At 44.5% G+C, this 26,283-nt stretch overlaps 1 protein-coding gene across 3 annotated transcripts in view; it reads right to left on the bottom strand.

The window, feature by feature from the left end:
* LOC139268950 (calcium/calmodulin-dependent protein kinase kinase 2-like) overlaps positions 1–26,283 on the bottom strand; it is a 130,197-nt gene that overhangs the window by 86,968 nt on the left and 16,946 nt on the right. For 2 of the 3 annotated variants that reach the window (XM_070887833.1, XM_070887834.1), the window contains exon 2: positions 17,438–18,008. In XM_070887833.1, the coding sequence (XP_070743934.1) occupies positions 17,438–17,956 (519 nt within the window). In that variant the 5' untranslated portion in view covers positions 17,957–18,008. Of the gene's footprint in view, positions 1–17,437; positions 18,009–26,283 lie in introns of those variants that run through there. The other variant, XM_070887835.1, reaches the window with a different exon arrangement.

The following is a 26,283-nucleotide window of genomic DNA, read 5'->3' as shown; positions in this document are numbered from 1 at the left end:
AACCCTTGCGGAAAGTTAAAGAAATTGGCACTGGTAAGTAAATTGGAGTCCATTCGGCCTGGGCTAGGGGCAGGAAGCGGATGGACCGGGGGAAAGCACTCACTCGGGGATCGGAGAGGGTCGGTGGGGTAGTGAGCGCACTTACCGGCACTCACTTGGGGCCACAGCGGACCGGGAAGGCACGCACTCGGGACCACAGAGGACCGGGACTGGCACGCACTCGGGGCCACAGCGGACCGGGAAGGCACGCACTCGGGGCCACAGAGGACCGGGACTGGCACGCACTCGGGACCACAGAGGACCGGGAAGGCACGCACTCGGGGCCACAGCGGACCGGGAAGGCACGCACTCGGGGCCACAGCAGACCGGGAAGGCACGCACTTGGGGGCCACAGCGGACCAGGACCAGCACTCACTCGGGGACCGGAGAGGGTCAGCGGGGGAGGGAGCGCACTTACTGGCAAGCCCTTCGGCCTGGGCTAGGGGCAGGAAGCGGAGCGGACGGGGAAAGCACTCACTCGGGGATCGGAAAGGGTTGGCAGGAGAGGGAGCAACTGTTTTATCCAGAAACACCTGGGCATGGAGATGCCTCTGGAAGTGCCATAGCTGTTTTGGAGGTAAAAGAACATGGGAGTATCAGGAGGACCATTACTCAGATAACTCCTCCATGACGGCAGAAGCACGAATCCAAACTCAACTTATCAATAAAGTATTTGCAACTGTTTAACAATCTCCCTTTGTCATCATTTAATCCCACCTTCACAAAAATTACAAGTCCTTTAATCCAGTACCCATCCTATATCATCACGTCACATCGGAATTCTTTGGCCATACATAGTCATCCAAACCTACATAACATGAATGAATAACCGAGCATGACGTAAGTCCACAGTTTTCTGTATGACTATAATTTCCATGAATAACTAAAGACAAAATAAGTCAACATTCTTCTTTATTACAAGCAAATTAAAAGTGACCATAAACCATCCCATTCTTTCCTTACTCTATGCTTACCCTGGATATCTAAATGTGCTTTTCTTTCTCCTATTCTACTGCTTCTCCTAGCTGTGACCACCTTGAGATCCCGGTCCCGGTCTGGAGGCCTCTCGATTGCCAACTCAGAGCTGTACTGCACTGTGCATACGCGTCCATTGCAACGACATCAAAAACTTATGTTTTTTTCCCCACGCTTGTGCAGAAGGCCGGGCTGCGTTTTTCAGTGCAGACAGCAGGCTCCACCCTCTACCCCCCCCCCCCGTCCTCCCCCCCCCACCCCCGAGGCGATTGGACATGCTGAGCAGCTCCGGATTACAGTATAAACATCGGGAAAAGTTTGGACATATTTTTCTGGCACATTTATGGACCTAAATAACCGGCGCAACTCAGAAAACGGGCTTGGGCAAAATTGAGCCCATAGAATGGTAAAGCACAAGAGGAGGCCAACTGAGCCATCAAGCCTGTGCTGGCTCTTGCAAGAGCACTCCCCCGGTCCTTTCCCCATAGCCCTGCAAATTTGTTTCTTTCAGGTACTTATCCAATTCCCTTTTGAAAGCTACAATTGAATCTGCCTCCACCACCCTTTCAGGCAGTGCATTTCAGATCCGAACCACTCAGTGCATTAAAAAGTTTTTCTTCATGTCGCCTTTCGTTCTGCTAATCACCTTAAGTCTGTTCTCGAGTTGAGGCTGAACCAGTGTTTTACATAGGCTCATCATAACTGCCTTGTGGCAGCAAAGCTGTGCTAACTTACCCAAGTAACCATTCTTCATGTGTGAGCCTAGATAGTGTCAACAGGCAATATGACTGTAGAAGGCATTAGCGATCTCTACACTTGCACAATTTCCAGCAAAGGTTGCTAGACAACAATCAAGAACTGAAATCCTGGTTGCTCTGGCCTTTCATAGTTCAAGAACGCAAAGGCCAATTTTATCACCACAACTGGTGACTCAACAGGGACCAGCTAATTTAACAGAAACTGGGAATAGAATTAGCAATCTTCTGGTCTGTATAGCCAAATGTTGCATCTGGTAGTATCTTTACCTATTAATCCAGGAGTGTCCAACCTTTTTGAGCAGGAGTCCAGATCCATGTGCCATAACTAGTGAGTGAACTAGGAACACAGGAACAGTTATAGGCCATTCAGGCCCACGAGTCTGTTCTGCCAATCAGTTTGACCATAGGTAATCTGTAAACTTCAGTTACCTGCCTTGCTTCCACATCCCTTAAAACCCTTTTGTTGTGTATGGAGAAAGAGTCAGATTGAACACTGTGAGCTTAAAGTAAAGTGTGACCGTAGTCTCCAGAGTGCATCTCCAACCTGTGAAGCCTCCTTAAATACCTGTGCTCTAAAGGGATTATTGGATCCCTTGGGACTCCAGGGGATGAGTCCTCTGGTGGCTGTATAGAGTAAATACAAGTATACATATATACATATATAACACCCCCCGCCCCCCTCCCCACCCAATGTGAGTCGATCTGGGGCCCTTCTTACCCTGGTTGATCATCTCGGTGTGAAAGCTGGTGTTGTTGAATCATTTGTTGGGCCCTCGCTGAGCTGCTATGCAGCTGGCCTTGCTGGGCTGCCTAGTGTGTTGGGCCCTGCAGGGCTACTGTGGATGATGGGTTCTGCTTCGTGGTCAACCGTGGTGCCGGTTTCCACTGGTGTGTATGTTGGGGTATCAAAAAAGATAGGGTCCAAGGTGGGTTGCTCAGGATAGTCCGCAAATCTGAGTTTGATTTGGTCCAAGTGTTTCCGGTAAATGAGTCCATTTGAAAGTTTGACCCGAAACACCCTGCTCCCCTCTTTGGCCACGACAGGGCCGGGAAGCCACTTGGGACTTTGTTCATAATTTAATACAAACACAGGATCATTGATTTCAATCTCGCGTGACACATTTGCGCTATCATGGTATGCACTTTGTTGAAGCCACCTGCTCTCTACCTGTTCATGTAGATCAGGGTGAACTAACAAGAGCCTTATCTTAAGTGTTCTTTTCATGAGCAGTTCAGCAGGTGGGATCCAGGTGAGTGAGTGGGGTCTCGTGCGGTAGCTAAGCAGGACTCGGGATAGACGAGTCTGCAGTGAGCCTTTAGTTACCCTCTTCAAGCCTTGCTTGCACTGCGCTCTCTGCCTGACCATTGGACGCTGGTTTAAGCAGGGCAGATGTGACATGTTTGATCCCGTTACGGATCATGATTTCTTTGAACTCAGCACTGGTAAAACATCGTCCGTTGTCGCTCACCAGGACATCGGGTAAGCCGTGTGTGGCAAACATGGCCCGCAGGTTTTCAGTAGTGACAGCGGACGTGCTAGCCGACATTATTTCACATTCAATCCACTTGGAGTACGCGTCTACAAACACAAGGAACATTTTACCCAAGAACGGGCCTGCACAGTCGACATGTACCCTAGACCACAGTTTGGAGGGCAAGACCATAAACTTAGTGGCGCCTCCCTGGGTACATTGCTTAACTGCAAGCATGTATTACATCTGTGAACGCAGGACTCTAATTCCGCATCGATACGGAGCCATCACACGTGGGATCTGGCTATCGCTTTCATCATTACAATGCCTAGGTGGGTACTGTGGAGGTCATTGATGAAAGTCTCTTGCCCTTCTTGGGGACCACAGAAGACATTTCATCTTTGAGCCTCTGGAACGGCTTTACCTCTTCCTGCATTTCCACTGGGACACTGGACCAGCTCCCGTGAAGCACACAGCTTTTGACTAGTGATAATAAGGGGTCCTGGCTTGTCCAGGTTTTGATCTGCCGGACAGTGACGGGTGATTGCTCACTCTCAAATGCTTCCATAACCATGGCTAGATCTGCAGGCTGCGCCAGTTCCACTCCCGTGGTAGGCAAGGGCAGCCTACTGAGAGCGTCGGCGCAGTTTTCTGTACCTGTCCTGTGGCGGATGGTGTAGTTGAATGCGGACACCGTAAGCGCCCATTTCTGGATGCGGGCCGATGCGTCGGTATTTATCCCTTTACTCTGAGAACAGGGATATAAGTGGCTTATGGTCAGTTTCCAATTCGAATTTTAGCCCAAACAGGTATTGATGCATTTTCTTTACCCCATAGACACACGCTAAAGCTACTTTCTCAATCATGCTGTAGGCTCTCTCAGCCTTATCCTGGATGCATAAGCAACCGGTTGCAGTTTCCCAAAATCATTAGCTTGTTGCAATACACACCCGATGCCATATGACGACGCATTACATGCTAGTACCAAAAGCTTACATGGATCATGCAACACAAACAATTTGTTTTGAGCATAACAATTTTTTCGCTTTTACAAAGGCATTTTCTTGGCTTTCGCCCTAAACCCATTCGTTCCCTTTTCGTAGTAAGACATGCAGTGGTTCTAACAGTGTGCTGAGACCCGGTAAGAAGTTACCAAAGTAGTTCAGGAGTCCCAGAAACGACCGCAGCTCCGTCACATTCTGTGGCCTCGGTGCGTTCTCGATTGCCTCCGTCTTCGCGTTGGTGGGCCTGATGCCGTCCGCCGCAATCCTCCTTCCCAGGAACTCCACTTCAGACGCCAGGAAAACGCACTTCGAGCGTTTTAACCTGAGCCCCACAGGGTTGAGTCGACTAAGAATCTCCTCCAGGTTCTGCAGATGCTCGACTGTGTTCCGACCTGAGACCAAGATGTCGTCCTGGAAGACTACGGTGTGCGGGACCAACTTCCATGTTTCTCTGGAATATTGACTCCGCCGATCGGATTCCAAACGAGCATCGTAGGAGACCTTTACAGTAGCACTGCCGATTACAGGAATCAGTTCTTTCGTGTAAGTTCTTAGTTTCGTGCGAACTGGAGTTAAGACTGGCCTTGAGGCCTTGTTGCACCACAACCTTTCAAAAGTCTTTTTGTCCATGATGGACAGGCTCGCGTCCGCGTCCAGCTCCATTGACACTGGGAATCCATTTAGTTCAACATTCAGCATTATCGGGGGACAATTCGTGGTGAATGTGTACAACCCATGTGCCTCTGCCTCCTCGATCTGAGGCTCTGGTTCGTCATGATCCTCCATAGATCTGTCTTCCTCTGCAACATGGTGGTTTGCAGGTTTAACAGACTTTGCAGCTCGCCTGCACACTCGTTGGAGGTGTCCCATTGTTCCACAGCCCTTGCAAACGTACTCTTTGAATCGGCATGAATGGAAACGATGATCACCCTTGGTGGTGGACTCAGACATCTGCAGACGTATAGCTGCAGGTATGTGTGACCTGCCCTGTACGTTACGATTCGAAAACAACATCACTTTGTTCACAGTACTTGTAGCAGCACTTGTGTGCTGAGAGATTTGCTTCGTATTGTCACTGGTGGCAATGAACGCCTGGGCTATCGCTATGGCCTTACTCAAGGTTGGGGTCTCCACAGTCAAAAGTTTGCAAAGTATGGTTTCGTGGTCAATGCCAAGTACGAAAAAGTCTTTGAGCATGTGCTTCAAATGTCCTTCAAATTCGCAATGTTCTGCAAGGCATCTTAGCTCGGCGACATAAATCACCACATCCTGGTCTTCAGACCTTTTGTAGGTGTAGAACCGGTACCTCGCCATCAGAACACTTTCCTTCGGGTTCAAATGCTCTCGGACCAGTGTGCACAAATCGTCATACGATTTCTCTGTGGGTTTCGCTGGAGTGAGCAAATTCTTCATGAGGCCATACGTTGGTGCCCCACAGACGGTGAGGAAGATCGCCTTTCATTTGGCAGCGCTCTCTTCCTCATCTAGCTCATTGGCCACGAAGTATTAGTCGAGTTGCTCCACAAAAGTTTGCCAATCATCTCCCTCCGAGAATTTCTCCAGGATGCCCACTGTTCTCTGCATCTTTGGGTTCACTATCTGTATCTTGTTTTCAGTGTTATGTATGGAGAAAGAGTCAGACTGAACACTGTGAGCTCAAAGTAAAGTATGACCGTAGTCTTTTATTGCAGGTCACCAGAGTGCCTCTCCAACCTGTGAAGCCTCCTTAAATACCTGTGCTCTCAGGGATTATGGGATCCCTTGGGACTCCAGGGGATGAGCCCTCTGGTGGCTGCACAGAGTAAATACAAGTATATACCTTTCCTACTAAAAAGAAATCTATCGATTTCAGTCTTGAAAAATTCAATTGATCCAGCATCCATAGTCTTTTTGGGGATGACTTCCAGATTTCCACAACCCTTTGTGTGAAAAAATGCTTCCTGATTTGATTCCTAACTGGCCCAGCTCTAATTTTAAGATGATAGCCTGTTGTTCTGGATTCCCTTGCATATCATTATAAACAAAAATGCACCCAAAATACAAATCATGCAAAGAAATATAGGTCCCTCTTCCACACCCGTGTTCATCTAATTAATTAGATTAACTAATTAAAATTTGGTCCATGGACAGGGACAGAAAGGTGTGACTACAAGTGAGGATGGTATGGGGACTCAGGATGGAGTGATGGAGGAGCCTCAGCTCTTGCTCTTGTACAACAGGTTCGAGTCTCTTACTCCCTGTGTGGACAAGAGCAGGGATTGCAGGGAGGATGAGCAAACTGACCACAACACCATGGTGCAGGGGGCCATTCAAGTGGGGGGAGTAAAAAGAAACATTATAGTGGTAGGGGACAGTATCATTAGGGGCTGGATAAAGTTCTCTACAGCTGAGAGCATGAGTCCCAAAGGCTGTGTTGCCTGCCCAGTGCCAGGGTTAAGGACATCTCGTCTGGTTTGGAAAGGAACTTGGAGGAGGAAGATCCAGTTGTCGTAGTCCACGTAGGTAACAAAGGCATAGGTAGGACAAACAAAGAGATTCTGCTGAGGGATTATGAGCAGCTGGGGGCCAAATTAAAAAGCAGAATCACAAAGGCAATAATCTCTGGATTACTACCTGAGCCATGAGCAAATTTGCATAGGGTAAATAAGATCAGAGAAATAAACACGTGGCTCAAAGACAGGTGTGGGAGTAATGGATTTCAATTCGTGGGACACTGGCAGCAGTACTGGGGTAAGAGGCAGCTGTCCATTGGGACGGGCTCCACTTGAACCATGCTGGGACTAGAGCCCTGGCGAATTGAATTACTATTGCTGTAGAGAGGGCTTTAAACTAAATAATGCGGGGGGGGGGGGTTTCAGGTGAGCGAAAATGTAAATCGGTCAAAAAGAAAGGAGAAGGCAATAGAGCAGGGTAGCACTGGGGGAAATGATAACCAGAGCATGACAGGAAGGGACAGAATGTATAAACAAACATAAGAATGTATCAGAAAGTGGGGTCAAAACAGGGAAAAATGGGGAAAAAACAAATTTAAAAGCTCTTTATCAGAATGCATGCAGCATTCGTAACAAAATAGATGAGTTGATGGCACAAATAAATACAAATGGGCATGATCTGATAACCATTACAGAGACATGGTTACAAGGTGACCAAGGCTGGGAACTAAATATTCAGGGGTATTTTGACAATTTGGAAGGATAGACAGAAAGGAAAGGGGTAGCACTGTTAATAAAGGATGAGATCAGTACGGTAATGAGAAATGATATTGGCTCAGAAGATCAAAATGTAGAATCATTTGGGTGGAGATAAGGAATAAGGGGAAAAAGTCACTGGTGGGTGTAGTCTATAGGCCCCCTAACAGTAGCTACACTGTTGGATGGCGTATAAATCAAGAAATAATGGAGGCTTGTAAAAAAGGAATGGCAATAATCATGGACGATTTTAATCTTCATATTGATTGGACAAATCAAATTGGCCAAGGTAGTCTTGAGGAAGAGTTCATAGAGTGTATCTGGGATAGTTTCTTTGAACAGTACGTTGCGGAACCAACCAGGGAGCAGGTTATCTTAGGTCTGGTACTGTGCAATGAGACAGGATTAATAAAGGAGACTACAAAGGTATGAAGACAGAGTTAGCTAAAGTGGACTGGGAAAATAGATTAAAGTATGGGATGGTTGATGAGCAGTGGAGGATATTTAAGGAGATATGTCATAACTCTCAACAAAAATATATTCCAATGAGAAGGAAAGACTAAGAGAAGGGATAACCGTCCATGGCTAACTAAGGAAATAAAGGATGGTATCAAATTGACAAAATGCCATATAAAGTGGCCAAGATTAGTGGGAGGCCAGAGGATTGGGAAACTTTAAAAAACCAGTAAAGAACTAAAAAAAAATAAAGAGAGGAAAGATAGATTATGAAAGAAAACTAGCAAGAAATATAAAAACAAATAGTAAGAGTTTCTACAGGTATATAAAAAGGAAAAGAGTAAGTAACGTAAATGTTGGTTCCTGAGAGGATAAGACTGGGGAATTAATAATGGGGAACAGGAAAATGGCAGAGACTTTGAACAAATATTTTGTATCGGTCTTCACGGTAGACGATACTAAAAACATCCCAGTAATGGATAATCAAGGGGCCAAAGGGAGGAAGGAACTTAAAATAATCACTATCACTAAAGAAGAAGTACTCAGTAAAATAATGGGACTAAAGGCAAACAAGTCCTCTGGACCTGATGGCTTACATCCGAGGGTCTTAAAAGAAGTGGCTGCAGAGATAGTGGATGCATTGGTTGTAATCTACCAAAATTCCCTGGATTCTGGAGAGGTCCCAGCGGATTGGAAAACCACAAATGTAACACCCCTATTTAAAAAAGGAGGCAGACAGAAAGCAGGAAACTATAGACCAGTTAATCTAACATCTGTTGTTGGGAAAATGTTGGAGTTCATTATTAAGGAAGCAGTAGCAGTTTATTTGGAAAAGCATAATTTAGTCAAGCAGAGTCAGCATGATTTTATGAAAGGGAAATCATGTTTGACAAATTTGCTGGAGTTCTTTGAGGATGTAACGAGCAGGTTGGATAGGGGGGGAACCAGTGGATGTGGTGTATTTGGATTTTCAGAAGGCATTCGATAAAGTACCACATAAAAGATTACTGCCCAAGATAAAAGTTCACAGGGTTGGGGGTAATATATTAGCATGGATGGGGGATTGGCTGGCTAACAGAAACCAGAAAGTCAGGATAAATGGGTCATTTTCTGGTTGGCAAACAGTAATTAGTGGAGTGCTACAGGGATCGGTATTGGGGCCTCAACTATTTACAATCTATATTAATGACTTGGATGAAGGGATCGAGTGTAATGCAGCCAAGTTTGCTGCTGATGCAAAGATGGGTGGGAAGGCAAGTTGTGAGGAGGACACAAAAAATCTGCAAAGGGATTATAGACAGGCTAAGTGTGTGGGTAAAAATTTGGCAGACGGAGTATAATGTTGAAAAGTGTAAGGTTATCCACTTTGGCAGAACAAATTAAAAAGAAAATTATTATTTAAATGGAGAAAAATTACAAAATGTTGCAGTACTGAGGGACCTAGGGGTCCTTGTGCATGAAACACAAAAAGTTAGTATGCAGGTATAGCAAGTAATCAGGAAGGCAAATGAAAAGTTGACCTTTATTGCAAGAGAGATGGCGTATAAAAGCAGAGAAATCCTGCTACAACTGTACAGGGTATTGGTGAGGCCACATCTAGAGTACTGCGTACAGTTTTGGTCTCCTTATTTAAGGAAGGATATACTTGCATTGAAGGCAGTTCAGAGAATGTTCACTAGGTTGATTCCAGAGATGAGGGGGTTGACTTATGAAGATAGGTTGATTAGGTTGGGCCTATACTCATTGGAGTTCAGAAGCATAAGATAATGAGGGGTAGATGCAAAGAGGATATTTCCACTCATTGGGAAATCTAGAACTAGGGGGCATTGTTTCAGAATAAGGGGTCGCCCATTTAAAATGGAGATGAGGAGGAATTTCTTCTCTCAGAGGATTATAAATCTGTGGAATTCCCTGCCCCAGAGAGCTGTGGAGGCTGGGTCATTGAATATATTTAAGGCAGAGATAGACAGATTTTTGAGCAATAAGGGAATAAAGGGTATGGGGAGCAGGCAGGGAAGTAAAGCTGAGTCCATGATCAGATCAACCATGATCTTATTAAATGATGGAGCAGGCTCGAGGAGCCAAATGGCCTAGTCCTGCTCCTATTTCTTATGTTCTTATGTTTACATGCACACATACGCAAATCTGACTTGCAAAATTTTCTAGCTGCTGCACCGTACTTGCCTTTTTGCTCTGCTTTCTGGCCTGGACTGGTCTGGTCTGCTTCTCTGATCATCACTTGTTCTCTATAACTTACTTTGCCTCTGCTGCCTTTTCATTCTTCCCTGCTTCTGCCACCTCTCTTTACTAACTGAGTCAATTGGTGGAACGTGTGAGGGGAGGTGAAGCTGAAATTTTACATTTTATTTAAATTTGTTTTATTCCCTCCAAATTTTTCTTGTGTACTCATATTTACGAGTCTACAGAAAAACCAGTACGGTAATGAAAAGCACAGATGTAGCACACCAGAGACTTATCATAATCTGAGAGTACAAATTTATGCCAAAACAACAGACTGCACCCACCTATTCTAAACACGTTACTGCTGTCTTTAGCAATCCTTCAATCATGAATCAGGCACCAGCAGTATTCTCAGTTTATAAGCGGACAGATTTTTCCATCGAGCTGCTGATCAAGGTCAAAGCTATACAATCCATTGAATTCTTTGGCATGACAATTTATCCACTGCCTGAAGTTCAAAGATGAGTATGAAATGTAATTAATGCTATATGTAGAATAAAAATCAAGAGTTCATTTTGAAAAATATAATTATTTACTTAACATTTTACCTTGGCAGGCACTTCAGGCCTGTGCCGCAACTTCCTGTTGCCGCTTTTGCCATACTCTCAACAAAACTCCGCAGGATAAATTTCTACCTTTTATGCTAATTTTTCCAATTGATGACAACCAATAGCGTATAAATTAAATAATAAAAAAAAATTAAACTTAACAAAATTAAATTAAAGTTTGATTCGGGAGGAGGGGAGATGGGAGGAGTGATAAAGCACTTCAGTCCCTTCGGTGCCCACAGGTCGCGGAAGCCCTCACGCGTACCGGTGGACACTGTGTGCTCCATCTCCAGGGACACCCAAGCACGACTGTAGCCGCAGAAGAGAGGCAGACAGTTGGACCGAACGACCCCTTGACTGCCCGCTGCCTGGAAATGGAGTATGCGGTGTCTTGCCTATGTAAATTGGTCATTTTGATTCTGTAATCTTACCGCCAGAGCCCCTCGGATTGTTTAAAATGCTTTGTGAATAATTTTTCACCTGTCTTTTTTTCTTCTCTAACAGAGAGTGGGTGTAGAGAGAGAGGAGGGGATGGAGAGAGAGAGGGGGAGTGGAGAGAAAGGGGGAGAAGGGAGTGGAGAGAAAGGGGGAGAAGGGAGTGGAGAGAAAGGGGGAAGAAGGGGTGGATAGAAAGGGAGAGAAGGGTGGATAGAAAGGAAGAGAAGTGTGGAGAGGAAGGGTAATGACAGGGGTAGAGAGGGGGCAGAAAGAAAGGGGTAAAGGGAATAGACAACAGAACAGGGTAAAGAGAGGGGCAGGGATTGAGAGGGGCAGGGATTGAGAGGCGCAGAAAGAGATATTTCGATTGGTCTATTGAGAGGGGCAGAGAGAGACATTGAGAGTGCCAGAGACAGAGAGATCGAGAGGGACAGAGGGAGATAGAGGGTAGAGACAGCGATCGTGAGGGTCAGAGAGAGCGATTGAGAGGGGCAGAGGGAGATCAAGAGGGGCAGAGAGAGATAGAGATTGAAAGGGCCAGAGAGAAAGAGAGAGAGAGAGAGAGAGAGAGAGAGAGGGGGGGGATTGAAAGGGGGCTAGAGAGAGAGAGAGAGAGAGAGAGATTGAAAGGGCCAGAGAGAGATAATTAAAGGGCCAGAGAGAGATTGAAAGGGCCAGAGAGATTGAAAGGGCTAGAGAGAGATTGAAAGGGCCAGTGAGAGAAAGAGACTAAAGGCCAGAGAGAGAGAGAGAGAGAGAGAGAGATTGAAAGGGAGAGAGAGATTGAAAGGGCCAGAGAACACAATCTATTGAGAGGGACAGAGAGATCTATGGAGAGGCTAGAAAAAAAACTCTAGATGCTGGAAATCAAATAGAAGATGCTGGAAACAGTTGGATGTCATTGACTGGATGGTTGCTATACAGTTACCTGGGTCTGAAATTGTGGTCAGAGGTACAGAACTTTATCACTGTGGTGACCTGTATTACCAGTGTACAGGTACTAGCAAAATTCTGCTCATATATTCTCCAATTTCCATAGGTTATAAATCATTACACAGTTCAATTAATGTCTACTGAAATGATCTATACTTCTGATACTCTTTAAATGACTTAGCAAAAGTATTACCATTAGGTTTTACCAAAATACCATTTGTCCAATTGCTCACACTTTCTAGTTATATACCAGAAAACTTCAAAAGGCCAGGGTGGGATTGAGTATGCAAGCTGGGTGCAGGATGTACAAATCTCTGCAGTTGGAATTAGAAAGGGTCTCTGGTCCAATTGTTTGGGGATGGAACAGAGAGTAATGAATCATTTGGTAAAGTGCAAGTTTCATTTTTTGGTGCAAACATCAACAACTGATGAGTGCAGATCCCATTATTAATATATTTTTCAATTTAGGAAGATAACAAGCATGCAGCAACACGAATAAAGGGACATAATCTTAAAATTAGAGCTGGACCATTCAGGAGCGAAATCAGGAATCACTTTTTCCCACAAAAAGGGTAGTAGAAATCCGGAATTCTCTCCTCAAAAGGCTGTGGATACTGGGACAATTGGAGCTTTCAAGAGACTGATAGATTTTTTGTTGGTTACAAGTATCAAGGAATATGGAGCAATGGCTGGTAAATAGAGTTGAAATGCAAATCAACCATGATCTATTTGAATGGCAGAGCAAGCTCGAGGGGCTGAACGGTCTACTCCTGTTGCTATGAAATCTAAGCAGAGCAAAATAGAGCACTGGCCAATAAAGTAATGTTTAAAGCTGAGGCAATAAAGTAATGTTTAAAAAGACTACTTATCCAATAGTCCCTCTAAACGTCACGGGAATTCAAAGGCTCAAGAGCACCTTGATGCAGGTGCAAATAGAAACAGACGCTTCTTAGAACTTCAAAACTCGGGGCAAAGAACGTTTTACCATTTTTCTGAAGCAGAGTGAGAATTATTTATTTTTTGAGAGCAGCAAGGACCCTGGGGCTAATGAGCACTTCCAAACATACATTTATGCTGCACAGAGGTATAGACCAGAAGGCAAGCAATTGTGTCTTTCCAAATAAGCAAAACACATTTAATCTGAGGAGTACTGAAAATACCTATTGCTGGAACTTTTTCTCCCCCATTCCACCACACCCTCACCCCTCGCTAATTCTATTTGCTGGCCATTAGGAGATGGGTGCTACTATGACCTGGTGGTCAAAAACCCTTCAATTTGATATCTCACAGAGAGTTACCCAACCTTTACTAAGCACCTCACTATGTAGCCCAGCTGAGGTCAGGAACCTAGTAGAATGGGGATTGAACGTTCCTCCTTGCAGACTCAGGTTTGTCAATTAGAAGTATAATTGGCTTGTGCATTGTGACCCCCAGCGAAGGCATATACTGGGCTAGATTTTTGGCGAAAACGGTAGTTTTATGCCAAAATTACAGTTTTTGCTGCGCTACCGTTTTTAGGCTGAACTTTCGGCCTTTACATCGGGGGGCATCAATACATAGGAGGCACTGCATGACTATTCGCGGTGCAAACTGCGAGTTTCGGCAACTTTAGTCTGGGGCGGGGAGCGCTGCAAGAGAGGCCTTGGGAGGGGGGGGGGGGGAAATAAAAAATAAAATCCCCAAAAACATTCACAAAACCCTCAGCTACTAAATCGCTGAAAAATAATTTTAAAATAAAAACTGTAACTTATCTTTTTTGCAGGTTTTCATACTTACCGCTGCTGGCAGGGCTGCAATGACAGGTTTGATCTGTCGGTATTCTGGGCGTGGCGTACGGGTCGGACAAGTGCCGAAAGTCCAACAGTAACGCAATCTGCGTCGTTGCACATCTCCCTGGCGGTACTTGGAAGCGCAGCCGAAAAAAGGTATCCGAGGATCCCACCGACTGGATTTTCGCCGTGGAGAGTCTGAATTATAGCTCCAGAGTCCAGCATATATGACCTACACATTTCAGTGACAGAAAGTAGCTCCAGAAGATACTAACAACACCTTCTTCCAGCAATATTTTTCCCCCTGATGTTCTTCCCCAACCATTTTCCTCTCCCTTTTTTAAAATGTTCATTCCTTGTGGGGTATAGCTGTGTGTTGGTTACCCGCTGATACCACAACCATTGTGCATTTGAGTTTTGGGAACATTGTTGACTGGGATTTGGAGAGAAAGCGATCACAGCCAAGCCCAATCCTGTCCTCACCCAATGCGTACACATGAATTTTTATCAGAGGTCACTGTGAAGTTCTTGGGAGCAGTGGTAAGGCTAGTGCTCCAGCTTCACAATAACTGGTTTTCAAGCTTACAATCTAATGTGCAGTAGTGGGAAAACGCGCTTCAGAAGAATAGGCCACTTAAGAAACGAGGCAGACAGGATGCAACATCGCAGCTACAATGACTGATGTGATGAGAAGATAGACTCAGCCATCTTGTCACGCCTCCCACACAAATCAGTCAAATACCTGGAAGAAAATCCACTGCCAACTCATTCAGTTTATCCAGTGAGTAACTGAGCCCTACAGATACATAGAAACATAGAAACATAGAAAATAGGTGCAGGAGCAGGCCATTCAGCCCTTCTAGCCTGCACCGCCATTCAATGAGTTCATGGTTGAACATGAAACTTCAGTACCCACTTCCTGCTTTCACGCCATACCCCTTGATCCCCCGAGTAGTAAGGACTTCATCTAACTCCCTTTTGAATATATTTAGTGAATTGGCCTCAACTACTTTCTGTGGTAGAGAATTCCACAGGTTCACCACTCTCTGGGTGAAGAAGTTTCTCCTTATCTCGGTCCTAAATGGCTTACCCCTTATCCTTAGACTGTGACCCCTGGTTCTGGACTTCCCCAACATTGGGAACATTCTTCCTGCATCCAACCTGTCCAAACCCGTCAGAATTTTAAACGTTTCTATGAGGTCCCCTCTCACTCTTCTGAACTCCAGTGAATACAAGCCCAGTTGATCCAGTCTTTCTTGATAGGTCAGTCCCACCATCCCGGGAATCAGTCTGGTGAATCTTCGCTGCACTCCCTCAATAGCAAGAATGTCCTTCCTCAAGTTAGGAGACCAAAACTGTACACAATACTCCAGGTGTGGCCTCACCAAGGCCCTGTACAACTGTAGCAACACCTCCCTGCCCCTGTACTCAAATCCCCTCGCTATGAAGGCCAACATGCCATTTGCTTTCTTAACCGCCTGCTGTACCTGCATGCCAACCTTCAATGACTGATGTACCATGACACCCAGGTCTCGTTGCACCTTCCCTTTTCCTAATCTGTCACCATTCAGATAATAGTCTGTCTCTCTGTTTTTACCACCAAAGTGGATAACCTCACATTTATCCACATTATACTTCATCTGCCACGCATTTGCCCACTCACCTAACCTATCCAAGTCACTCTGTAGCCTCATAGCATCCTCCTCGTAGCTCACACTGCCACCCAACTTAGTGTCATCCGCAAATTTGGAGATACTACATTTAATCCCCTCGTCTAAATCATTAATGTACAATGTAAACAGCTGGGGCCCCAGCACAGAACCCTGCGGTACCCCACTAGTCACTGCCTGCCATTCCGAAAAGTACCCATTTACTCCTACTCTTTGCTTCCTGTCTGACAACCAGTTCTCAATCCACGTCAGCACACTACCCCCAATCCCATGTGCTTTAACTTTGCACATTAATCTCCTGTGTGGGACCTTGTCGAAAGCCTTCTGAAAGTCCAAATATACCACATCAACTGGTACTCCTTTGTCCACTTTATTGGAAACATCCTCAAAAAATTACAGAAGATTTGTCAAGCATGATCTCCCTTTCACAAATCCATGCTGACTTGGACCTATCATGTCACCATTTTCCAAATGCGCTGCTATGACATCCTTAATAATTGATTCCATCATTTTACCCACTACTGAGGTCAGGCTGACTGGTCTATAATTCCCTGCTTTCTCTCTCCCTCCTTTTTTAAAAAGTGGGGTTACATTGGCTACCCTCCACTCCATAGGAACTGATCCAGAGTCAATGGAATGTTGGAAAATGACTGTCAATGCATCCGCTATTTCCAAGGCCACCTCCTTAAGTACTCTGGGATGCAGTCCATCAGGCCCTGGGGATTTATCGGCCTTCAATCCCATCAATTTCCCCAACACAATTTCCCGACTAATAAAGATTTCCCTCAGTTCCTCCTCCTTAATAGACCCTCTGACCACTTTTATATCCGGAAGGTTGTTTGTGTCCTCCTTAGTGAATACTGAACCAAAGTACTTGTTCAATTGGTCTGCCATTTCTTTGTTCCCCGTTATGACTTCCCCTGATTCTGACTGCAGGGGACCTACGTTTGTCTTTACTAACCTTTTTCTCTTTACATACCTATAGAAACTTTTGCAATCCGCCTTAATGTTCCCTGCAAGCTTCTTCTCGTACTCCATTTTCCCTGCCCTAATCAAACCCTTTGTCCTCCTCTGCTGAGTTCTAAATTTCTCCCAGTCCCCAGGTTCGCTGCTATTTCTGGCCAATTTGTATGCCATTTCCTTGGCTTTAATACTATCCCTGATTTCCCTAGATAGCCACGGTTGAGCCACAATAGGTCCCAAGAATCAATGTGTATTTGTTTCAAGTTTTCTATATGGGCTGCTGATCTAATGTTGCTGAGTCGGTAACGCAGTTTGCATTATTGTAAGAATGATAATCTGCTAGAATATACAATACAGGTATTTGCTAAAGAGCTGAAAATAAATATTCATCAGTATGTCTCACATTGTGCAGCATTTTGATACCAATTTCTTCTACATATTTTAAACTTTGATTATTATGCAATAGTAGATTCTGGTTCTGAAAAAACAAATCACTGAAGTATTTCATGTTTGTTGTCTATTAACAATGACCATTTAGGTTTTTCCACACAACTTTAGAATTCCTCTTTGTACAATATTAATTCTTTGCATATAGCTATTGAAAAGGTTTATTGAAATACAGTAACATATATCAACTTAATTTTTCAGTTCCCCCCCCCACACCCTGAGGTCTTTACATTTTAATCATTATGGTGAACCTTTCTTTAATGGCAGTATTTGCACAGTACACTTGCAGCAACCAAAGTAATATTTTCTTCACTGTCATCTGAACTGAAACAATTCACCAATTTACTGATAACTAAGAATCAAAAATCATATTAATGATAAATTGTAATTGTTCTGAGAAATATTCTTGTCTATAACTAGATTTTCAATATGGACTCTATTTCAATGAATTTGAACAAAATACATATTTACTTCATTTAAATACAGTACACAATAGCTGTTCTGATACATTAATTCATCAACGAAGATACACCTACCTGCAGGTCTGTAATAGACACTCTATGAGACTCCACTGTTGGTCGACGAGGCAACCGAGGAGAAGAATGTGGCGATGTAATTGGAGAATATGGCAAAGAAGGATAAATGTAACGTCCATTAATGGCTGAGCCACTAGCAGATAACTGAGTTAAATTGGACTTTTCTTGAAGAGATAGCTTCCGATTGGACATATTTAGCTTGACTCTAGGTATTCGGACATCTTCTGATTGAGCTCTTTCTAATCGTCCTGAAGCCTTGTCACAGGATAATCTGATCTCTTCATTACTCGCTTGCATAGGTTCATCTTCCAGCATTCCTTCTCCATTTTGTCCTAGTTCACTGTCAGTGACACTCTGATCATATTCTGTTACAATGATGAAAGACTCCATGTCTAAGTCAATGGTTAGGGATGATAGACTACAACTAATATTTAGCTGCTTCGTGTTGTTGTTAGCACATTGCTCATCTCTGCTAACAAGCCTCTTAGCAGCAGATCTGCTCGAGACACATGATGACATGGTGCTTCTCCTTGCTTCATCCAAATGGATAGGTCATGTGACCTTGAGCTGCCTATAGAAATAATATAAGTTGGTTAAGAAAAAGATTTTAATCACATTAGCTTTTTGATGAATTATCCAAATAAGAACATACTACCACCACCAAAGGAGTAAACATTTTCCAATTTGAATTCACCACAGTAAAAAAAAAAGTTAAATTCAGTTTCTACAAACTGATGTCATATAATACTCAACAAAACAAAGAGGTACCAGGAAAATGTAAAGAAAGCTAAGGCCGCTATTAGATCAGCTAATAGGTTAATGGAAAAGGGGATCGTAGACAAATGTGGTAGTAATTGTGGAAAATCTTTTTCAGCTATGTCAAGAGTCAGAGAACAGTCAAGGATTGTAGTGGGCCATTGAAGGATGCTCAAGGAAAGCTTACAACGGATTCACGGGATATAGTAGAGATGATAGATGAGCACTTTGCATTAGTCTTCATTCTTGAAGTTGAAGCTCAAGTGTGAGAATTCAATGATGTTGTCAACAATAAAACTGTCAATATTACAACAGATGAACATACTGTTTTAGATAGAATTAGGAACCTTAAAATAGATAGGGCAGCCAGCCTGCATGATAGCCACCCGAGGGTAATCAGGGAGACGGGGTAGGTGCTGTGCCAGCCCCATTCCCGTAACTTTAATAGCTCGCTCGAGTCTGGGCCTGTTCCCCATCATTATGCCAAACAGCTAACAGATACAAGAAAGAACACACAAAGAAAGTGTTACAGATGTGAAATATTAGCTTTGCTGCAGTTCTAAATAATGTCCTTGATTTCTTCCAGCTTGCTCGAGAGAATTATCTCATCCATTGCCAATATTCCTCACCCCAATCCCCACCCACTTTTTACGACAGGCTACATTACTTATAGAAGCAAGCAGTGTAGGCAAGATATCGAACAGTCCAAACAAATAAAAGGTACTAAAAGTCTGGAGACAGACACCAAGAAGTTTTTTTTTTTAAACAGTCAGACAAGTCCCTTTCTTTTGAATTCTTCTTGGAGAACTCAAAGTATTTCTAGAAAGAAATATCTAATCTTGTTCCTCAGCAAAAACAAGAGAATATTTCTAATAATTATATAAGTGCATGTTTAGAGATACAATTCCCACCACTTAAATTGTCCACGTTTAAAATGCGCAGTCGCTATATCGGTACAATGGTAACCATTGGCCACTTGCATTATCATTCACTTTCAAAGTTGCTCCGAAATTGTGAGCAGTCTGGTTAAGCCTCCAACAGTTGCCAGAGAGGGATGGAGTCGGTGGTTAGGGAACGGAGTTTATGGCGATTCCACATGTATGCTGACAACACCCACCCAGCTCTATCTCACCACGACCTCGCTCAACTGTCTCCGATTTGTCACACTCCTTGTCCAACATCCAGTATTGGATAAGCAGAAATTTCATCCAACTTAATATCGGGAAGACCGAAGCCATTGTCTTCGGTTCCCGCCACAAGCTCCGTTCCCTAACAACTCACTCCATCCCTCTCCCTGGCAACTGTCTCGAGACTGAACCAGACCGTTCGCAACCTTGGTGTCGTATCTGACCCCATGACCAAATTCCGACCACATACCCGCTGCAACACCAAGACAACCTGCATCCACCTCCATAACACTGCCTGACTCTGCACCCTGCCTTAGCTCATCTGTTGCTGAAACCCTCATCCATGCCTTTGTTACCTTTAAACTTGACTATTCCAATTCTTGTGGCTGGCCTTCCATCTTCCACCCTACATAAACTGGAGCTCATCCAAAATTTGGCAGTCCACATGCGCACCAAGTCCCGTTCACCCATCGCCCCTGTGCTCCCTGGCCTACATTAGCTCCCAGTCTAGCAATGCATCAATTTTAAAATTCTCATCCTTGTTTTCAAATCGCTCCATGGCCTCGCCCTTCCCCTATCTCTGTTATCTCCTCCAGCACTACAACCATCTGAGATCTCTGCATGACTCCAATTCTGGCCTCTTGTACATCTTGATTTTAATCGCTCCACCTACATTTGCCTAGGCCCTAAGCTCTGGATATCCCTCCCTAAACCACTTCACCTCTCTACCACTGCTCTTTTAAGATGCTCCTCAAAACCTACCTCTAACCAAGCTTTTGGTCATTTGTCTAGTATCTCCTTACGTGGCTCGGAGTCAAATTTTGTTTGATAACGCTTGTTAAGCGCCTTAGGACATTTTACTAGGTTAAAGGTGCTATATAAATGGAAGTTGTTGTTCGATGAAGGAGTTAAGATTTGTGTGCTTTTCCCTCTTTGATGTTGTGATTAAAAATGCTATTTAAAACGGAACAAAAATAAGAAACCAGAGACTAAAATTCAGTTTTTATCTTAACATGCAAATAGGAATATTAGAAATTATCTTGAGCACTGTATTTGCCAAAGCAAAGTTCAACAGTTAACCAACACTCAGATGTAATATGTGATAGCATAGTTACAAAGATAATGTTCTAGTCTTTATTCCACTCTCTGCACCACATTAGATCAAACTTAATCTTTAACAGCCATCGAGTTCATCTTTAATTCTTTTTTTTATTTGTTCATGGGATGTGGGTGTTGCTGGCAAAGCCAGCATTTATTGTCCATCCCTAATTGCCCTTGAGAAGGTAGTGGTGAGCAGCCTTCTTGAACCGCTGCAGTCCGTGTGATGAAGGTACTCGCACTGTGCTGTTAGGGAGGGAGTTCCAGGATTTAGACCCAGCGACAATGAAGGAATAGCGATATACTTCCAAGTCAGGATGGTGCGTGACTTAGTGGGGAACTTGGAGGTGATGGTGTTCCCATGCGCCTGCTGCCTTTGTGGTGGTAGAGGTCGTAGAGGTCGTGAGTTTGCGAGGTGCTGCTGAAGAAGTCTTGGCAAGTTGCTGCAGTGCATCTTGTAGACGGTACACACTGCATCCAGTGGAGGAGGGAGTGAATGAATGTTTAAGATGGTGGATGGGGTGCCAATCAAGCGGGCTGCTTTGTCCTGGATGGTGTTGAGTTTCTTGAGTGTTGTTGGAGCGACACTCATCTAGGCAAGTGAACAGTATTCCATCACACTCCTGGCGTGTGCCTTGTAGATGGTGAAAAGGCTTTGGGGAGTCAGGAGGAGAAGAGACACACGCTACAGAATACCCAGCCTCTGACCTGCTCTTGTTGCCACAGTATTTATGTGGCTGGTCCAGTTAAGTTTCTGGTCAATGGTAACCCCCAGGATGTTGATGATGGGGATTTGGTGATGGTAATGCCATTGAATGTCAAGAGGCGGTGGTTAGACTCTCGTTTGTTGGAGATAGTCTTTGCCTGGCACGAATGTTACTTGCCACTTATCAGCCCATAAGAACATAAGAATTAGGAACAGGAGTAGGCCATCTAGCCCCTCCGCCATGCAACAAGATCATGGCTGATTTGGCCGTGGACTCAACTCCACTTACCCGCCCGCTCCCCATAACCCTTAATTCCCTTATTGGTTAAAAATCTATCTATCTGTGACTTGAATACATTCAATGAGCTAGCCTCAACTGCTTCCTTGGGCAGAGAATTCCACAGATTCACAATCCTCTGGGCGAAGAAATTCCTTCTCAGCTCGGTTTTAAATTGGCTCCCCCGTATTTTGAGGCTGTGCCCCCTAGTTCGAGTCTCCCCGACCAGTGGAAACAACCTCTCTGCCTCTATCTTGTCTATCCCTTTCATTATTTTAAATGTTTCTATAAGATCACCCCTCATCCTTCTGAACTCCAACGAGTAAAGACCCAGTCTACTCAATCTATCATCATAAGGTAACCCCCTCATCTCCAGAATCAGCCTAGTGAATCGTCTCTGTACCCCCTCCAAAGCTAGTATATCCTTCCTTAAGAAAGGTGACCAAAACTGCACGCAGTACTCCAGGTGCGGCCTTACCAATACCCTATACAGCTGCAGCAGGACCTCCCTGCAACTCCATCCTTCTCGCAATGAAGGCCAACATTCCATTCGCCTTCCTGATTACCTGCTGTACCTGCAAACTAGCCTTTTGGAATTCATGCACAAGGACCCTCAGGTCCCTCTCTCCACAGCATGTTGTATTTTCTCCCCATTCAAATAATATTCCCTTTTACTGTTTTTTTTTCCACGATGGATGACCTCACATTTTCCGACATTGTATTCCATCTGCCAAACCTTAGCCCATTCACTTAACCTATCTAAATCTCTTTGCAGCTTCTCTCTGTCCTCTACACAACCTGCTTTCCCACTAATCTTTGTGTCATCTGCAAATTTTGTTACACTACACTCTGTCCCCTCTTCCAGGTCATCTATGTATATTGTAAGCAGTGTGGTCCCAGCACCGATCCCTGTGGCACACCACTAACCACCGATTTCCAACCCGAAAAGGACCCATTTATCCCGACTCTCTGCTTTCTGTTAGCCAGCCAATTCTCGATCCATGCTAATACATTTCCTCTGACTCCGCGTACCTTTATCTTCTGCAGTAACCTTTTGTGTGGCACCTTATCGAATGCCTTTTGGAAATCTAAATACACCACATCCATCGGTACACCTCTATCCACCATGCTCGTTATATCCTCAAAGAATTCCAGTAAATTAGTTAAACATGATTTCCCCTTCATGAATCCATGTTGCGTCTGCTTGATTGCACTATTCCTATCTAGATGTCCCGCTATTTCTTCCTTAATGATAGCTTCAAGCATTTTCCCCACTACAGATGTTAAACTAACCGGCCTATAATTACCTGCCTTTTGTCTGCCCCCTTTTTTTAAACAGAGGCGTTACATTAGCTGCTTTCCAATCAGCTGGTACCCCCACCCCGAGTCCAGAGAATTTTGGTAAATTATAAAGAATGCAGCTGCTATAACTTCCGCCATCTCTTTTAATACCCTGGGATGCATTTCATCAGGACCAGGGGACTTGTCTACCTTGATCCCATTAGCCTGTCCAGCACTATCCCCCTAGTGATAGTGATTATCTCAAGGTCCTCCCTTCCCACATTCCCGTGACCAGCAATTTTTGGCATAGAAACATAGAAACATAGAAAATAGGTGCAGGAGTAGGCCATTCGGCCCCTCTAGCCTGCACCACCATTCAATGAGTTCATGGCTGAACATGCAACTTCAGTACCCCATTCCTGCTTTCTCACCATACCCCTTGATTCCCCTAGTAGTAAGGACTTCATCTAACTCCTTTTTGAATATATTTAGTGAATTGGCCTCAACAACTTTCTGTGGTAGAGAATTCCACAGGTTCACCACTCTCTGGGTGAAGAAATTCCTCCTCATCTCGGTCCTAAATGGCTTCCCCCTTATCCTTAGACTGTGTCCCCTGGTTCTGGACTTCCCCAACATTGGGAACATTCTTCCTGCATCTAACCTGTCTAAACCCGTCAGAATTTTAAACGTTTCTATGAGGTCCCCTCTCATTCTTCTGAACTCCAGTGAATACAAGCCCAGTTGATCCAGTCTTTCTTGATAGGTCCGTCCCGCCATCCCGGGAATCAGTCTGGTGAACCTTCGCTGCACTCCCTCAATAGCAAGAATGTCCTTCCTCAGGTTAGGAGACCAAAACTGTACACAATACTCCAGGTGTGGCCTCACCAAGGCCCTGTACAATTGTAGCAACACCTCCCTGCCCTTGTACTCAAATCCCCTCGCTATGAAGGCCAACATGCCATTTGCTTTCTTAACCGCCTGCTGTACCTGCATGCCAACCTTCAATGACTGATGTACCATGACACCCAGGTCTCTTTGCACCTCCCCTTTTCCTAATCTGTCACCATTCAGATAATAGTCTGTCTCTCTGTTTTTACCACCAAAGTGGATAACCTCACATTTATCCACATTATACTTCATCTGCCATGCATTTGCCCACTCACCTAACCTATCCAAGTCGCTCTGCAGCCTCATAGAATCCTCCTTACAGCTCACACTGCCACCCAACTTAGTGTCATCCGCAAATTTGGAGATACTACATTTAATCCCCTCGTCTAAATCATTAATGTACAGTGTAAACAGCTGGGGCCCCAGCACAGAACCTTGCGGTACCCCACTAGTCACTGCCTGCCATTCTGAAAAGTACCCATTTACTCCTACTCTTTGCTTCCTGTCTGACAACCAGTTCTCAATCCATGTCAGCCAACTACCCCCAATCCCATGTGCTTTAACTTTGCACATTAATCTCTTGTGTGGGACCTTGTCGAAAGCCTTCTGAAAGTCCAAATATACCACATCAACTGGTTCTCCCTTGTCCACTCTACTGGAAACATCCTCAAAAAATTCCAGAAGATTTGTCAAGCATGATTTCCCTTTCACAAATCCATGCTGACTTGGACCTATCATATTACCTCTTTCCAAATGCACTGCTATGACATCCTTAATAATTGATTCCATCATTTTACCCACTACCGATGTCAGGCTGACCGGTCTGTAATTCCCTGTTTTCTCTCTCCCTCCTTTTTTAAAAAGTGGGGTTACATTGGCTACCCTCCACTCCATAGGAACTGATCCAGAGTCAATGGAATGTTGGAAAATGACTGTCAATGCATCCACTATTTCCAAGGCCACCTCCTTAAGTACTCTGGGATGCAGTCCATCAGGCCCTGGGGATTTATCGGCCTTCAATCCCATCAATTTCCCCAACACAATTTCCCGACTAATAAGGATTTCCCTCAGTTCCTCCTCCTTACTAGACCCTCCGACCCCTTTTATATCCGGAAGGTTGTTTGTGTCCTCCTCAGTGAATACCGAACCAAAGTACTTGTTCAATTGGTCCGCCATTTCTTTGTTCCCCGTTATGACTTCCCCTGATTCTGACTGCAGGGGACCTACGTTTGTCTTTACTAACCTTTTTCTCTTTACATATCTATAGAAACTTTTGCAATCCGTCTTAATGTTCCCTGCAAGTTTCTTCTCGTACTCCATTTTCCCTGCCCTAATCAAACCCTTTGTCCTCCTCTGCTGAGTTTTAAATTTCTCCCAGTCCCCGGGTTCGCTGCTATTTCTGGCCAATTTGTATGCCACTTCCTTGGCTTTAATGCTATCCCTGATTTCCCTTGATAGCCACGGTTGAGCCACCTTCCCTTTTTTATTTTTACGACAGACAGGAATGTACAATTGTTGTAGTTCATCCATGCGGTCTCTAAATGTCTGCCATTGCCCATCCACAGTCAACCCCTTCAGTATCATTCGCCAATCTATCCTAGCCAATTCACGCCTCATACCTTCAAAGTTACCCTTCTTTAAGTTCTGGACCATGGTCTCTGAATTAACTATTTCATTCTCCATCCTAATGCAGAATTCCACCATATTATGGTCACTCTTCCCCAAGGGGCCTCGCACAACGAGATTGCTAATTAATCCTCTCTCATTACACAACACCCAGTCTAAGATGGCCTCCCCCCTAGTTGGTTCCTTGACATATTGGTCTAAAAAACCATCCCTTATGCACTCCAGGAAATCCTCCTCTACCGTATTGCTTCCAGTTTGGTTAACCCAATCTATGTGCATATTAAAGTCACCCATTATAACTGCTGCACCTTTATTGCACGCACCCCTAATTTCATGTTTGATGCCCTCCCCAACATCACTACTACTGTTTGGAGGTCTGTACACAACTCCCACTAACGTTTTTTGTCCTTTGGTATTCTGCAGCTCTACCCATATAGATTCCACATCATCCAAGCTAATGTCCTTCCGAACTATTGCCTTAATTTGCTCCTTAACCAGCAATGCTACCCCACCTCCTTTTCCTTTTATTCTATCTTTCCTGAATGTTGAATACCCCTGGATGTTGAGTTCCCAGCCCTGATCATCCTGGAGCCACGTCTCCGTAATCCCAATCACATCATATTTGTTAACATCTATTTGCACAGTTAATTCATCCACTTTATTGCGGATACTCCTTGCATTAAGACACAAAGCCTTCAGGCTTGTTCTTTTAACACCCTTTGTCCTTTTAGAATTTTGCTGTACAGTGGCCCTTTTTGTTCTTTGCCTTGGGTTTCTCTGCCCTCCACTTTTCCTCATCTCCTTTCTGTCTTTTGCTTTTGCTTCCTTTTTGTTTCCCTCTGTCTCCCTGCATTGGTTCCCATCCCCCTGCCATATCAGTTTAAATCCTCCCCAACAGCACTAGCAAACACTCCCCCTAGGTCATTGGTTCCGGTCCTGCCCAGGTGCAGACCGTCCGGTTTGTACTGGTCCCATCTCCCCCAGAACCGGTTCCAATGCCCCAGGAATTTGAATCCCTCCCTGTTGCACCACTGCTCAAGCCACGTATTCATCTGCGCTATCCTGCGATTCCTACTCTGACTATCAC

Source organism: Pristiophorus japonicus, chromosome 8, assembly GCF_044704955.1.
Source record: "Pristiophorus japonicus isolate sPriJap1 chromosome 8, sPriJap1.hap1, whole genome shotgun sequence".
In the NCBI taxonomy this organism is placed as follows: Eukaryota; Metazoa; Chordata; class Chondrichthyes; family Pristiophoridae; genus Pristiophorus; species Pristiophorus japonicus.
The sequence above is the reverse complement of the archived record's forward strand: the minus strand, read 5'-3'. Positions and strand labels throughout refer to the sequence as shown.